Source organism: Lampris incognitus, chromosome 1, assembly GCF_029633865.1.
Source record: "Lampris incognitus isolate fLamInc1 chromosome 1, fLamInc1.hap2, whole genome shotgun sequence".
NCBI classification, from domain to species: domain Eukaryota; kingdom Metazoa; phylum Chordata; class Actinopteri; order Lampriformes; family Lampridae; genus Lampris; species Lampris incognitus.
The window spans coordinates 140,890,705-140,905,043 of NC_079211.1; the positions used below are offsets into that span (position 1 = coordinate 140,890,705).

The window sequence follows — 14,339 nt, forward strand, 5'->3', positions numbered from 1 at the left end:
CGTGGCTGCAAAATGGGAGGAAAATGTTTTTGTTTGGGGCTTCCGGCGGGAGTTGCTTCTGTTGTCCCTGAAGGTGCACCGCTGCAGATTTGCATCGACTGTGATCTGAGGCCCCTGAGTGAGCTGCAGGTTTCTAAACTGGTCTACTCCACCCCCGTATGAAACGCATAGGAAAGACACGTGGAAGAGACACCGCTGCGTGGAAGCGTTATGCCGATAGGAAGGTTGATAATTATTTTTAATCAATGCTCATCGTGCTGCTTCCAAAATCCCGCCGGTCCCCACCATTTCCTCCCACACGTAGCCTGTTACTATACGGTTATTTATATCAAACATAGCACGGCTGATTTGCCAGCTTGGAAAACGCATCGCCTAATTGAGTAATCTTCTTTATTTCCGAGCAAAGAAAGATGGTCAAGATCCCTGCCCCACCGGAGTCATGGATGATGCAGGGTAGTTATGTGTGCAAGTCAAACGGCATAGTCAGCATCGGGGAGAATCTTGCCCGGGACTCATAATGATGAGGTTTATACCCTCTAATTACTAAGCTGTGTGTCATTTTAGCCAAGGTATGTCCTTCCTTACCTCTGGCTGAACTTCAATGATCTTTAAAATGCTGATTCCTCCCCCCCCACCCCCCAATTGTATCCGGCCAATTAGCCCACTCTTCCGAGCTGTCGCGGTCGCTGCTCCACCCCCTCTGCCGATCCGGGGAGGGCTGCAGACTACCACATGCCTCCCCCGATACATGTGGAGTCGCCAGCCGCTTCTTTCCACCTGACAGTGAGGAGTTTCACCAGGGGGACGTAGCGCGTGGGAGGATCACGCTATTCCCCCCCAGTTCCCGCCCCGAATAGGCACCCCCGACCGACCAGAGGAGGCGTTAGTGCAGCGACCAGGACACATACCCACATCCGGCTTCCCACCCGCAGACATGGCCAATTGCGTCTGTAGGGACGCCTGACCAAGCCGGAGGTAACACGGGGATTCGAACCGGCGATCCCCGTGTTGGTAGGCAACGGGATAGACCGCTACGCCACACGGACGCCCCCTAAAATGCAGATTTTTAGAAACTATTAAAATGTCAAAACACTATTCAACACTTCAGGATGACCCTGAACGGAAACCAAACCTGACAGCTCCGAGCTGCGGGCGCTCTGGGCGTGAGAGAGGTGCGTGAGATCCCCCGTCAGTCCATCTTTTGAATGCCACTACTGATTAGATTCACACCCAGACAAAGATGTGATGCTGTGATGCAGCGTCGCATCTCTCCACGGCGTCAGAGAGCTGTTGACTGCTACAGATGAGAGATTTTCCTCTCTGTTTCTCCTTCAACCTCCCCGGGACAATCATTTCCAACAAAAGAGGGATAACTCATTTTGTGGGGCGAGGGCGAGCCGTGTTTGTGAGACCCCGTGAATGGGATATACGTATATATACAGTGAGAAGAATGTCGCCCTAGGGAGTTGCTGGAAAAGGAGAACAAGACAAATGCGGTCCTAAGACTGTCTTGACACTGTTGAGAAGATGCAGCAGCATTAGCGAGTGATGCCCACACCCAGGAGGTCTATTTATAGCGCTCTAAATTTCTTGTTGTTTTGTGAATCCTGCAGGCAATGCCACAGCATATGCAGCTCAAGGAGCTCGTAGGTTGGCATGTTACAATGCACGCCTCTGTACGGTTGAGTGTCTTGGTCATTGCTGGTGCTAGTTTATATACACTAAGATCCACGGAGGTGCAACAGCCCTCCTCTCTCGTCTTCTTCTATCCACTCTCTGGTGTCCTGCTACCGTTATGAACGCTGTGGATTGATTGCTTGGAAGAAATTGAAAGCAAATTAGACTTATTGATTTTCCTTTTTTCTGTTATTGTCGTTCACCCTCCCCTTCGACTCCTGCGCTCTCCTCCAGTCGTGCTCTTCCTCCACACACAAGTCCCAACTTGTGTTTACTACTCCGGATGGAAGCAACACGGACATTAATCCTCCCTGAGAGGGACCGTTCTTGCTCTTCTGTGGTCCCTTGCGGCCTTTTCTGCCTCCAGGTCCGTCCACTTAGGACATTTCCCACGTCCTGTGGCGGGTGCTTTGTCAGTCCTTATATTGTTTGGTCAAGACAAAAAGCAGCACCAAGTCAATTAAATGGGTGTGTGCACACACACACACACACACACACACACACACACACACACACACACACACACACACACACACACACACACACACACACACACACACACACACACAGAGCTGACGTGGAGCAGACACAGCACAAGGCACTCAACCTTACTGGTTTCTCTTTTAGCACCTTTTTTTTGTAATTTTTGCCTCTTTTTCCAGTATAAATATTCAGTAATTGTAATAAATGGACAAAGAGCCTTATAGGAATACACTGATATGGAACGTGGGGGTTTTAGAAATAGGAACGTCAAGGCCATCCATGTTTTAGGTATACAGTGTATTGCCGTCAATAAAATGAATTGTGTTTGCCGGCAGCGTTCATGCTTGCATTGCCATGCTCTTACATGCAGTTACTGTGTTGCATCGTTTCTGTATCAGTCTTGGTAATTAGTGTAAGCACATCTGGTGACCAGCCAACGTGAGCTAAGCACTATCCTGGCTCACGGTTTGGAGCAAATGTCATCACCGATGAGAAAGCAACCTATAAGTGCTTCAGTCAGTGCCGCATAAGCATTACAGATCAGGGCAGGGGTTTGCTAGCCATGCTTTCCTGCAGGAATTCAATACATTACGGTTTAGCACCGAAGACGTGAGGTGAGAGATGTTTAAGTGATTAGATCGCTGCATAAAATGGATAGTTGCCTAATGCCAGCCTGGAATAGTACGAGAGGCGGCATTCAAAATAAAGATCCTTTCAACATTACGCTGGCATTTTTTTTACATGCCACTAGGCAAAAACTGTTCTGTTTAACCGCCTCATACCGTATTCCTCTGTCTGCCTGCCTGTCTGCCTGTCTGTCTGTCCGTCTGTCTCTCTCTACCTTTGAACCGTGTTAGTGCAGCAGCCATGACCGACACAGTGATGGGCGGCAGCTCGGATCGCTGGGTGTCCAACGACAGACAGAAGAGCATGCACGCCAAGTAAGCTCGGGTGGCAGAACAGCACGGCACACCAGGCACATAGCGAGCACCGTGCTGTAATTGCTGGGAACAGCTGCTGTTGTGGTGTTATTAACCCTTTCAATGCCTCCGCCGGCACTAAACTATTTTCTTCTTCTTTTTCGCCCCCCTGCCTTGTGATGTTTGGCTTGTGACACAGCGATAAGGAGCAGTAAGTAGAAAGGCCCGGACGCCATATTCGTTCTCTCTTTCCCTCCCTGAATTGTGAAGATCCGGTCTGTGACCGACAGGATAGAAAGCGCTTAAATCTGAAGATGATCGTGTAAAATGCATGTTCGTTCTCGAATGACGTGTGCATGTTTAGAACACATTTACTGAGGGGCATCTGGGTAGCGTAGCGGTCTATTCCATCGCCCACCAACACAGGTATTTCCAGTTTGAATCCCCGCGTTACCTCCGGCTTGGTTGGGCGTCCCTACAGACACAATTGGCCGTGTCTGCGGGTGGGAAGCCGCCCTGGTCGCTGCGCTGGCGCCTCCTCTGGTCGGTCGAAGCGCCTGTTTTGGGGGGGGGGGGCTGGGGGGGAATAGCGTGATCCTCCCACGCGTTATGTCCCCCAGGAGAAACTCTTCACTGTCAGGTGAAAAGAAGCGGCTGGTGACTCCACACCCAGATAGTATCCAGATGTGGGCCACTTCAGGCAATGATGTGCCACCGATGGCCTTCTTCTGGCCCTGACAAAATGGACGTGAGCCTGAAGTGGCCCACATGTATAACAGCAAATATGGCCCAAATCAAATGTGGGCCTTTTTGGGCAAAGATGTGGTGCTCCTGGCAACATACCTGGATGTGATCCCGAAGTGGCCCGTGTGGTAAATGGTGAATATGGCCCACATATCACAAAACAAATATGGGCCACCTTTGGCCAATATGTGGCACATGTGGCATTGCTCTGGCTTGGTTCTGGCCCAGATCTGGCAAACAGGAGCGGACCCCCCAAGTGCCATCATTCCACACGGTATGTGGTCCAGATGAAGTGTCGGGGTGTGGGACGGGTCCGGGCCACAGCAATTTTGCTATCTGGGCATGTATCGGAGAAGGCATGTGGTAGTTGGCAGCCCTCCCGGGGTCGGCAGAGGGGGTGGATGCCTCGGAAGAGTGGGGTAATTGGCCATGTGGGGAGAAAAAGAACACATTTACTGCACTACAGTGTTTGGCCAATGGGCATTTGTCTGTGCTGCATCCATTCCATGTTTGACATGTTCCACACTGCTGTCCAAAGTGTTTATGCTTGTTATGGTTTCCATGTTAGGCCGCTTAATTTCCAGTACGGTATTCATGCAGATATATGACTAGTAGTCAGTAAAAGGATGAAGTTAATATCACCTTAATGCATGAAGTCAATTAAATGCAGCATATGTATGGCTGACAGGGGCACCTGGACCATGCAGGCGGGCCCCGGCCCTGGTCCTGACCTGACAAATGAAGAGAAGGAGATAATAAACAATGTGATTGCCCGGGCTGAGAAAATGGAGGCCATGGAGCAGGAGAGAATTGGGTGAGACAGCGCACGCCGATATTACACGCCCCTGTATTTATTCCAATCTTGTCCCATGAGCGAAAATGGCAGAGCGACCTAATGCGATGTCTCGTCATAGTAACGAAGACGAAATCGCACGTCGTGACTGATGAGATGTGTGAATAGTTGTGATGGTCTGAGTCAGTTTCCATCCCGCCCTGCTGCAGGCGCCTGGTGAACCGATTGGACGACATGAAGAAGACAGTGTGCGGGGATGGAGTGTCTCGCTGCTTGCTGTGCGGGGAGCAGCTGGGCTCACCTGGGGTCAGCTCAGTGGTGTGTGAGGACTGCAAAAAGGTAGGCGGTAATGGCCATTTACTAAAAGAGCAACAACGGAGCCCACTCACCCGTGGCGGTTCCTGCCTTGATAGGGACTACCGTATATCTGTGAGATATAGCATAGCATGTACGTGCATCTGTGAGACAGTAAACTGCTATTTCTTTTTGCTTGCATGCAGAGCATGTGCTCTAAGTGTGGAATACAGACTAACAGTCGACCACGGTCTGTGTGGCTTTGCAAGATCTGCAAAGAGCAGCGAGAGGTCAGTGGTTTTTGTTCTTCCCTGGTGAGAATGCGGAGTAAAATACACGACAGTTGGGAGGCCGAAGACATTTCTGTTTTATCGTCTTTCTCCCAGGTGTGGAAGAGGTCTGGCGCCTGGTTCTTCAAAGGCTTTCCCAAGCACTTCCTGCCTGCACCGATGCCAATATCTAAAGCCAAAGAGGCGGGCAGCCAGCAGGCTGCAGACCCCAAGGGGCAACCGGCCTCCGGGCCCCGGGAGGCGGCCGCCCAGCCACAACCACAAGGTAGATGTCCACTTTTCACTCTCTCATCTTCAGAGAAGTAAAATAGAAGGGCGGATTTCTTTCTTTTTTTGGGGGGGGGGGGTTTGTCCTCCTTTTCCCCCCCAAATGTATCCGGCCAATTACCCCACTCTTCCGAGCCATCCTGGTCACTGCTCCACGCCCTCTGCCGATCCGGGGAGGGCTGCAGACTACCACATGCCTCCTCTAATACATGTGGAGTCGCCAGCCGCTTCTTTTCACCTGACAGTGAGGAGTTTCGCCAGGGGGACGTAGCGCGTGGCAGGGTCACGCTATATTCCCGCCAGTTCCCCCTCTCCCCTGACCATGCGCCCCGGTCGGCCAGAGGAGGCGCTAGTGCAGCGACCAGGACACATACCCACATCCGGCTTCCCAGCCGCAGACACGGCCAATTGTGTCTGTAGGGACTCCCGACCAAGCCGGAGGTAACATAGGGATTTGAACCGGCGAGCCCAGTGTTGCTAGGCAACGGAATAGACCGCCACGCTACCCGGGCTGGTTTCATTTTGAAATTATAATTGACGTTATACACAGAGAATCAGACAGTATCCTTGTATTTCTCAAGCCGTCGCTTCGTTTGCTCGTGTTTGACTTTTTCTCTTTACGTCTCTCTGTTTCTCCGTCTCCCCCAGGTCAGAGTCTGGCTCGCACCTCTGAGCAGCAAACCAGAGGCAAGTCATCTCGTCAATGTCTGAGAAACCTTATAAAACAAAAAGCATGCCTCCCCCCCCCTTACTCGACCTTTGTACGAATACCCATCCCTCAGCACTGCCAGTTTCCTTTTTAAAGACTATCTCGAAGCACCATCTCGTCAGTCCCAGCAGACCCGCATCTGTACACAGCCCCTCCCGCCATTACTCCTTTTCCCCTTCCGTCAAACCCCTTCATCTGTGGCGCGAGTTCGGCAGCACCACCCACCGGTGCAGAGGAGGGGATGAAGAGCTCAATTAGGCCTGTTGAGAAGCGCATGCTGTGACACGGAAGGTGCTTCCAGGTAGTGCCGACATGTAAAGTCACACAGAAGCGGCTCAGCTTTTCAGCACAATTACCGGTGCCGTATGAAGGAGGGGAGTTAACTGGCAGCTAGAGGAGAAAGGCGAACGATAGAGCCACAACTTGGTTGGCTAGCGCAGCTTGTGGTGCTGTATGTAGGTCAACGCCTATGAAACAAAGAAGCTGCAACATCAAAAGTATCCAGAGAGACACCAGAGTATCGCAGATCCTCCTGCAGCCGAGGCTGATAGGGATTATAATTGTATTTGTGTGTGTGTGTGTGTGTGTGTGTGTGTGTGTGTGTGTGTGTGTGTCTGTGTGTGTGTTTGGGGTGGGGGGGGGGGGTCCATGCATATTTCTTTAGGGTCAGAGACACAGGGTCGTGCTGGCTACCCACAAGTGGCCCCTAAACCAGCCGAGGTGCGTATGGCTGCGGGCGGGGCCGGTCCTGGCTACGCTGACGGTGTTGCTGAGGGCAGCTCGGTGGTGATGAAGAAGGCGACGCTCGTGCAGAGCTCCCGCCCACAGCCAGTTACATCCGCTGCCACCGCCCAGCAAGGTGAGGGACCACCATGAGACAATCACCGAAGACTCTCCTGTGGTGCCCATTGGTCACATACAAAAAAATGTGAGTCAGGGCGTCCGGGTGGCGTGGCGGCCTATTCAGTTGCCTGCCAACACGGGGATCGCCGGTTCGAATCCCCGTGTTACCTCCGGTTTGGTCGGACGTCCCTACAGACACAATTGGCCGTGTCTGCGGGTGGGAAGCCGGATGTGGGTGTGTGTCCCGGTCGCTTCACTAGCGCCTCCTCTGGTCAGTCGGGGCACCTGTTCAGGGGGGAGGGGGAACTGGGGGGGAATAGCGTGATCTTCCCACGCGCTATGTCCCCCTGGAGAAACTCCTCGCTGTCAGGTGAAAAGAAGCGGCTGGTGACTCGACATGTATTAGAGGAGGCATGTGGTAGTCTGCGGCCCTCCCCGGATCGTCAGAGGAGGTGGAGCAGCGAGCGGGACGCCTCGGAAAAGTGGGGTAATTGGCCGGATTCAGTTGGGGAGACAAAAAAAGGGGGGGGTTGAGTCAAAACGAGTCTTAATGCACAGTCTGATAGGCTTTTTTTTGTGGTTGAAGGTCTAGCGATGGTAGATGGTGCTGCAGCTCCTCCTGCGATCCGCGAGGAGAGGAGGCAGCCTTCCCTTTCCAGCGCTCCCCCCGCCCGACAGCAACCTCCCCCAGCTGAGGAGGCGGAGGACATAAATGACTATGACTCAGACGAAGCCAGTGAGTTCCCCATCTGTTCACTTTGTGCATTCAGTTAGGTGACCAATGTCCACATGTGATATCTGGCGTAGTTACGCCTTGCACGCGCTGTGACCTCGGGGACTTTTCATTTGTTTACACACAAAGGAACCAGATGGGGTCTTTGTAATGGATGAATAGTTACGCAACATATACAGTGTTCTCCGCTGACATGCAATACCTCGCTTGTCGTGAACCATCTAGAGGTCTTATTTGTGCCAAACCCGGTGACGACACGGAATACCTGGAAATGTAGAAATTCATCGAGCTTAAATTTGCAGTTTTTTTTTTTACTGCAGTATTTTGTGGCGTCTTGTAATCCTGTAAAGGACTGATCTCTTTTTAAGACGTGACACAATAAATGCCATTTATTCATTCATCTTTCATGGTTTCGCAGCCTTACAGTTTCCTTGTAAGACTGAGTTAGAGTTTTTTTTCCATGCTTGATTTTTCCCTCCTGTTTATTCTGTTGGCTGGGTCCATATTTCATGCCTATAAACTGTCTGAAATTGCTCTCAAATAACGAGTGTCATTCTGGCGAATGCAACTGAGCTTTGTGGAAGATGATAGATGGTGGGCACCCTCGTTTATCCAGGCGCGGGCATCGATGTTCTCAGCTTGAGAAGCGGGCTTGTCGACGGTTCGATCCCCGGACCGGCAGGAAAGTGGGGTGGGGTGGGGGGGGGGGGGGTGAATGAACGGCATTGTCCACTCCCTCAATACTATTGGCAGATGTGCCCTTGAGCAAGGCACTTAACCCCCACCCCCACCCCCAAACCGGCTGCACCGGTGGGGCTGCTCGGTCGGCACCAGTGAAGGCCGTGGTTATGCTTGGCAGCTCCCAGGTGTGAATGTGTCGCAGGGCGCTGCTGAAAAAGAGCACACGTGCTCTGCATACTACCCTGGGTAAATAAAGGTGAGGTGAGGTGAGGTGAGGTGGGGTGGGGGGGTGAAGATGAGAAATGAGAAATGAGTCAATAGTAATGTAATTGTGCACCTTTTCTTTCCGGTGCACGTCCTCTTGAGTGATGAGAATGGTGTCACGCCAGTCATGTTCCGCGCCTCCGGCACCAAATGGCATTTATTCTCTGCCTGGGAGAGTCAGAGTTAATTTACTTTATGGGAGTCCAGGAAAAAGGCGCAGCGCAAATACTTTGAGATAAAACAGGGCTGGCAGGAAAATAGATTCCCGAGTGTTCGAACCATTCCCCTGTGTTACGTGTAAAAATGGCTTTCATATCAGTGGCATTGCGCCTGTTCTCCGGGAGGAGAGCCGGGTCCCGTGGTGCCGGCTGGTCCCAATATCTCAGCTCGTAATAACCGCTCCGGGCTCCCTATTTTCTTACGGATAGTCCAGATAGATGTCCTGGTTGTGCCGGTGAGCTCGTTAAACTTTATAAGGTTCAAGAGGATTTGGGAGTAAAGCAGACTTGTCTTCGCCGGGTGGCCTTGCGTGTGGTAATCGGAGGTAGAGTCAGCGGGCGTGTTTACTCGAGGTCCGGTCCCATGTCAGTGTCAGTGGCGTGGGTTTTTTTTTTTTTGCTGTTTTATCTTATAAGAGTGAAGTAGATGGGCCGGGGAGGCCCGGTTCGAGAAGAGATTCGGAGCACGTGACTTCTTCAGCGTTGGGGTATTTGCTGTCAAATCAGAGAAGATAAAAGCAACAGCGTCCCCCTGTGTAGCTAGAGGTCACTCCCTCGGTCAAACTCGATGTGGGAGGTATTGTCCCCCTGTTTTGAGCAAGGCATCTTCTGAGCGATATGTCGTTCGTTTGTCCCGCTGTCTTTGTCCTTAGATTCCCCGCTATAACGCTTTGAATGCCTCGTGATCTTGGGCCGTGACAAATCCATTCAATTTACAGCACATTGGTGGAAAACGTGGATCCCGTTGGGTTTTCGGTTTCATTTCCATCAAGACTCTGATGTGGGCGTCCGGGTGGCACGGCGGTCTATTCCCTTGCCTACCAACACGGGGATCTTCGGTTCGAATCCCCGTGTTACCTCCGGCTTGGTCGGGCGTCCCTACAGACACTAGCGCCTCATCTGGTCGGTCGGGGCGCCTGTTCGAGGGACTGGGGGGGTGGCTAGCGTGATCCTCCCACGCGCTACGTCCCCCTGGCGAAACCCCTCACTGTCAGGTGAAAAGAAGCGGCTGGCGACTCCACATGTATCGGAGGAGGCATGTGGTTGTCTGCAGCCCTCCCCGGCCATGTGGTAGTCGCCATCGACCGGGACGGCTTGGAAGAGTGGGGTAATTGGCAGGGCACAACTGAGGAGAAAAGGGGGTAAAAAAAGATCCCGATGTGCTCGTCTCTGTCTGTCCGGTGCACGTAGTACTCTCTCTTCCACGCTGTCAGTGTTCTTACAAATAAAATTGACATGACTTGACACTTGACTTGACCTGTATTCATTCTACTACTTGTGCTTCAGCAGATACACACACTCACTCTCTCTCCCTCTCTCCCTCTCTCTCTCCCTCTACTCTGATTGAATGACTGCTCTGGGTCTCTTTCAGCTACTCTCGGTTCTCTAGAGTTCAGCCTGCTTTATGAGCAGGAAAGCAACAGCCTCCACTGTACCATCCTCAAAGCCAAGGTACCACCCATCTTCCTCACGCTGTCACTCATAGGGATAGTTAAACTGAAGTGGCTTATGTGACAAGGATTGTGGATAGCGCTTTCGATTAATAGCTGTCTAGTGTCCTCACGTTGATGCTGATTTCTGCTCCCCAGGGACTGAAGCCCATGGATTCAAACGGACTGGCAGATCCCTATATTAAACTTCATCTGCTACCAGGCGCCAGTAAGGTGAGGGACCTTCCCCAAATTAAACACTGAATTATTTCAACTGTCTCATTTTCTGTGTATCCTGATAAGGATGAGAAAAAGCAGCGTTTAGACGCCTACGGTCAAGTTTATGCAAGCTCAAGCGTGACACCTAGCGGTGTAAATATGCAACAGCTTGTTAATACTACTATAAGCGTGCCAGTGATGCTTTAGGTTTGGTGAGATGTTGGATAAACGGAAGCCTAAATCTAGGCTAGGGGAAGTGTTAGTGTTGCACAAGCACAGTGTCCATCCGATTATTAATGAAAGTAGCTATAGAAAAGTGTGGTTCTGGGCTGCAAGAATTTACTGCTGACTCCTCGATCATTTACCTTTAATTGGTAAATGCCCACTGGATAACCTCACTAACATGCCTACTTTAACCCAGACACCTTTTTTCTCCACCACGCAGTCCAGATTTAAACGTAGCAGCTCACCCAAAATGCATGATGTCTTGAAATACATGAATCTTGAAAATACACAAATCCCTGGGGCGGCATGGCTCAGGAGGTAGAGCGGGTCGTCTAGTAATCGGAACGTCACCGGTTCGACCCCCGGTTCCTCCAGAGAGTCTGTCGAAGTGTCCTCGAGGAAGTCACGGAACCCCCTAACTGGTCCTGCATGGCAGCCTCCGCCATCAGTGTATGAATGTGTGTGAATGGGTGAATATGCAACCCAGTCACACGGACTTTCGTGATGGCATCACGTTAAACCCTAACCCTAACCCTCGAGTCGTGACCACATCACGTAAATCAGGTCATAATCGTGATGGTATCACGATCGAAAGTCCGTGCGACTGGGTAGGAATATGAGGCATACACCATAACGTGCTTTGAGTGGTCGCTAGACTAGAAAAGCGCCGTATAAATGCATTACCATTTGAGTAGTCGTGTAAACGTGCCTCAAGATATCGCCATGTTCTTTACCCTGTGTCCAACAGTCAACAAAGCTGCGCACAAAGACCCTGAGGAACACCCGCAACCCTGTGTGGAATGAAACTCTCACCTACCACGGACTCACGGATGACGACATGCAGCGTAAGACCCTCAGGTGGATACCCCAGGCTGTCATTTATCTGCCCCCTTTACCTTACTCCCACAAACTGGCTCTGGTTATTTGATCTTCAGATATAGTTCGGCTTCAAACAACTTGCTCTCGGTCGTCCTCCTTCGACGACGTAGCGAGTCGACATGATTAATGCTGTCCTTTGATTTGCCCAGGCTTTCTGTTTGTGACGAGGACAAGTTCGGGCATAATGAATTTATCGGGGAAACCCGCGTGGCGCTGAAGAAGCTCAAGACTGACCAGAAGAAAAACTTCAACGTGTGTCTAGAGAGAGCTATCCCTGTAAGTCAAACTCCCTTACAGTCGGGCAAGCACCGCGCACTTGGTCTCCGAATCACCCGCTGACCTGCTGTAATCTCGTTTCCCTCAACAGACGAAAAGAACCGGCACAGCCGGGGGGGCACGAGGCATCGCGCTCTACGAAGATGAGGTAATGTTTGATTCCGGACGTGTTCAAACGTGATGGATTCCTCCATGAGCTCAACACAAATCATGTCCATAATGTGCCCTGAACCATCTTTCCCCACACCCACTCCACCCAGACAGGAAAAGATAATGCCGAGGTCGAGGAACGTGGCCGGATCCTGGTCTCCCTCATGTACAGCTCCCAGCAGAGCCGTCTCATTGTGGGCATCGTGCGCTGTGTTCACCTGGCTGCCATGGATGCAAATGGCTATTCGGACCCATTTGTCAAAATGTACGTTCCTCGACCGTTTGCAATTAGAGCAACGGATAGTAGAGCGGTGTAGTGGGGGGTTTATCCCCGCTCTGCCACGTGTTATAACTGCACCAAATAAGCCCAACGGGTATACACAAGATTACTGTCAATGGGGCGTTAGATTGAAATGATGTGTGTGTCATTTACAGATTTCTGAAACCTGACATGGGGAAGAAGGCTAAGTGCAAAACACAGACAAAGAAAAAGACCCTCAACCCAGAGTTCAACGAGGTTGGTACTGGAATTCATCCCGAAAGGCCGAGACGTATAAGAGCGACTCGGCTTTCCTCCTCCACGACCATTCAGTTCTAGCAGAATTACTGCGTTGATCTTCTTTACGACACAAGAGTTCGAAAATGAAAGATGCTTAAGAAAGCGCCTATGTGCAAACTCGCTTGACTCATAAGACCGATTCTGATTCTGCCATTTCAGGAATTCGGCTATGACATTAAACACAGTGAACTTGCCAAGAAGACTCTAGATATCTCCGTGTGGGACTATGATATTGGAAAATCAAACGACTATATTGGTGAGTTTGGCGGTTTAATTGCTATCACTCCCTTGAGGCTGTAACATTCTCATCCTGTTTTGCACCCGGCCAACTTCTCTCTCTCTCTCTCTCTCTCTCTCTCTCTCTCTCTCTCTCTCTCTCTCTCTCTCTCTCTCTCTCTCTCTCTCTCTCTCTCTCTCTCTCTCTCTCTCTCTCTCTCTCTCTCTCTCTCTCTCTCTCTCTCTCTCTCCCTGTCTCTGTGGGAAATAGGTGGCTGTCAGCTGGGTATCACTGCCAAAGGAGAGAGACTGAAGCACTGGTACGAGTGTCTGAAGAACAAGGACAAGAAGATCGAGCGTTGGCACACCTTGATGAATGAGAATCACATTTCTAGTGATTAACCCCTTGCCCCCACACTGCATGAGCTAAAACCTCTCCTCCCTAAACTTAATATCACCCCACCCCCCGCCAGAAAACACCTTTTTCCACTGCGTTCAGGCTTCCTTTCTTTTGGTGTATACCTCCCTCATCCCTCCTTTCCCCCCAATGCTGTGTACCCTTTCCTCTCCATTTCATGACGACTTCTCTGCCTGTGCTGAGACTTCGTCTGCCCATGGAACTTTCCGATAAGGCTAAACGCGGCACACTTGATGCAACCGAGGCATCTAGAAGATCCCAAGACCGAAACAGCAACATTTCTGCGTATGGTTTGCATTGAGACGATCACGCCATATCAATGATGCGTAGCCTACTTGATCATCCTAAGCTTTTAAACGCATTGGCTCACGAGTAAGAAAAGCAATATGTTATGTCATCTTAGGTCACGGCTATCAATTAATGTCTAAGGAGAGCTTGTGTTAGGCTGGTTAGAGTGGCAGGGTTTTACTTTCGACTTCTCGCGTGAGTCCCACAATTCCGTAGTGTAACACTTGTGTACGAGTATGCAAAGCCACCGACGCCGACGCACCCCCATATATATGTATATATCTACCTGTGCCCAACGTCATGGAAGTATACTCTCATGAAGAAATGTTTACATATTGATACATTGCTCAGGTTAGGATAGAAACGACGGAAATCCGCTCTGTGAAGGGTTCATGACTCTAAGTAGACCACCGGCCGGATGAAATACGCGTTTCATCAGTTGCTTCTAATTTGAGACTTTGGATTATAGCACACGCCGGTGAACGCTGAAGGGATTTGCACGTCTGAACATTCAAGCTGCGAGGTTCGAGTCCGTGGGGAGCGGTGGCGAGAGGAGAAAGCGAACAGAAATGTTTATTTTTCAGTCTATTTCTAAGGTGAGGTTAGAGCCGGCATGAAAAAAAGAAGAAGAAGGGAATCTCCTTCCCCTGGCTCTAAGTCTCTGAAGCATGTGGTTTACTCTGACAGCTCAGATGTTTTCTACCGCAGTTTTTATACTGAATGCTGCACAGGGTCACGTTTCTTATCGGTGACTTATTGGTCT

At 50.8% G+C, this 14,339-nt stretch overlaps 1 protein-coding gene across 1 annotated transcript; it reads left to right on the forward strand.

Moving 5' to 3' along the window:
- The first annotated feature begins 3,027 nt into the window (after positions 1-3,027).
- Positions 3,028-13,272, forward strand: LOC130118476 (rabphilin-3A-like). The gene is given in 18 exon segments (XM_056286932.1): positions 3,028-3,101; positions 3,280-3,291; positions 4,513-4,638; positions 4,827-4,956; positions 5,118-5,201; positions 5,298-5,466; positions 6,117-6,155; positions 6,842-7,117; positions 7,634-7,756; positions 10,289-10,368; positions 10,506-10,580; positions 11,539-11,648; positions 11,819-11,945; positions 12,037-12,093; positions 12,206-12,360; positions 12,531-12,612; positions 12,814-12,910; positions 13,142-13,272. Coding segments are annotated over 18 exon segments (1,947 nt in total).
- Positions 13,273-14,339: the final 1,067 nt, after the last annotated feature.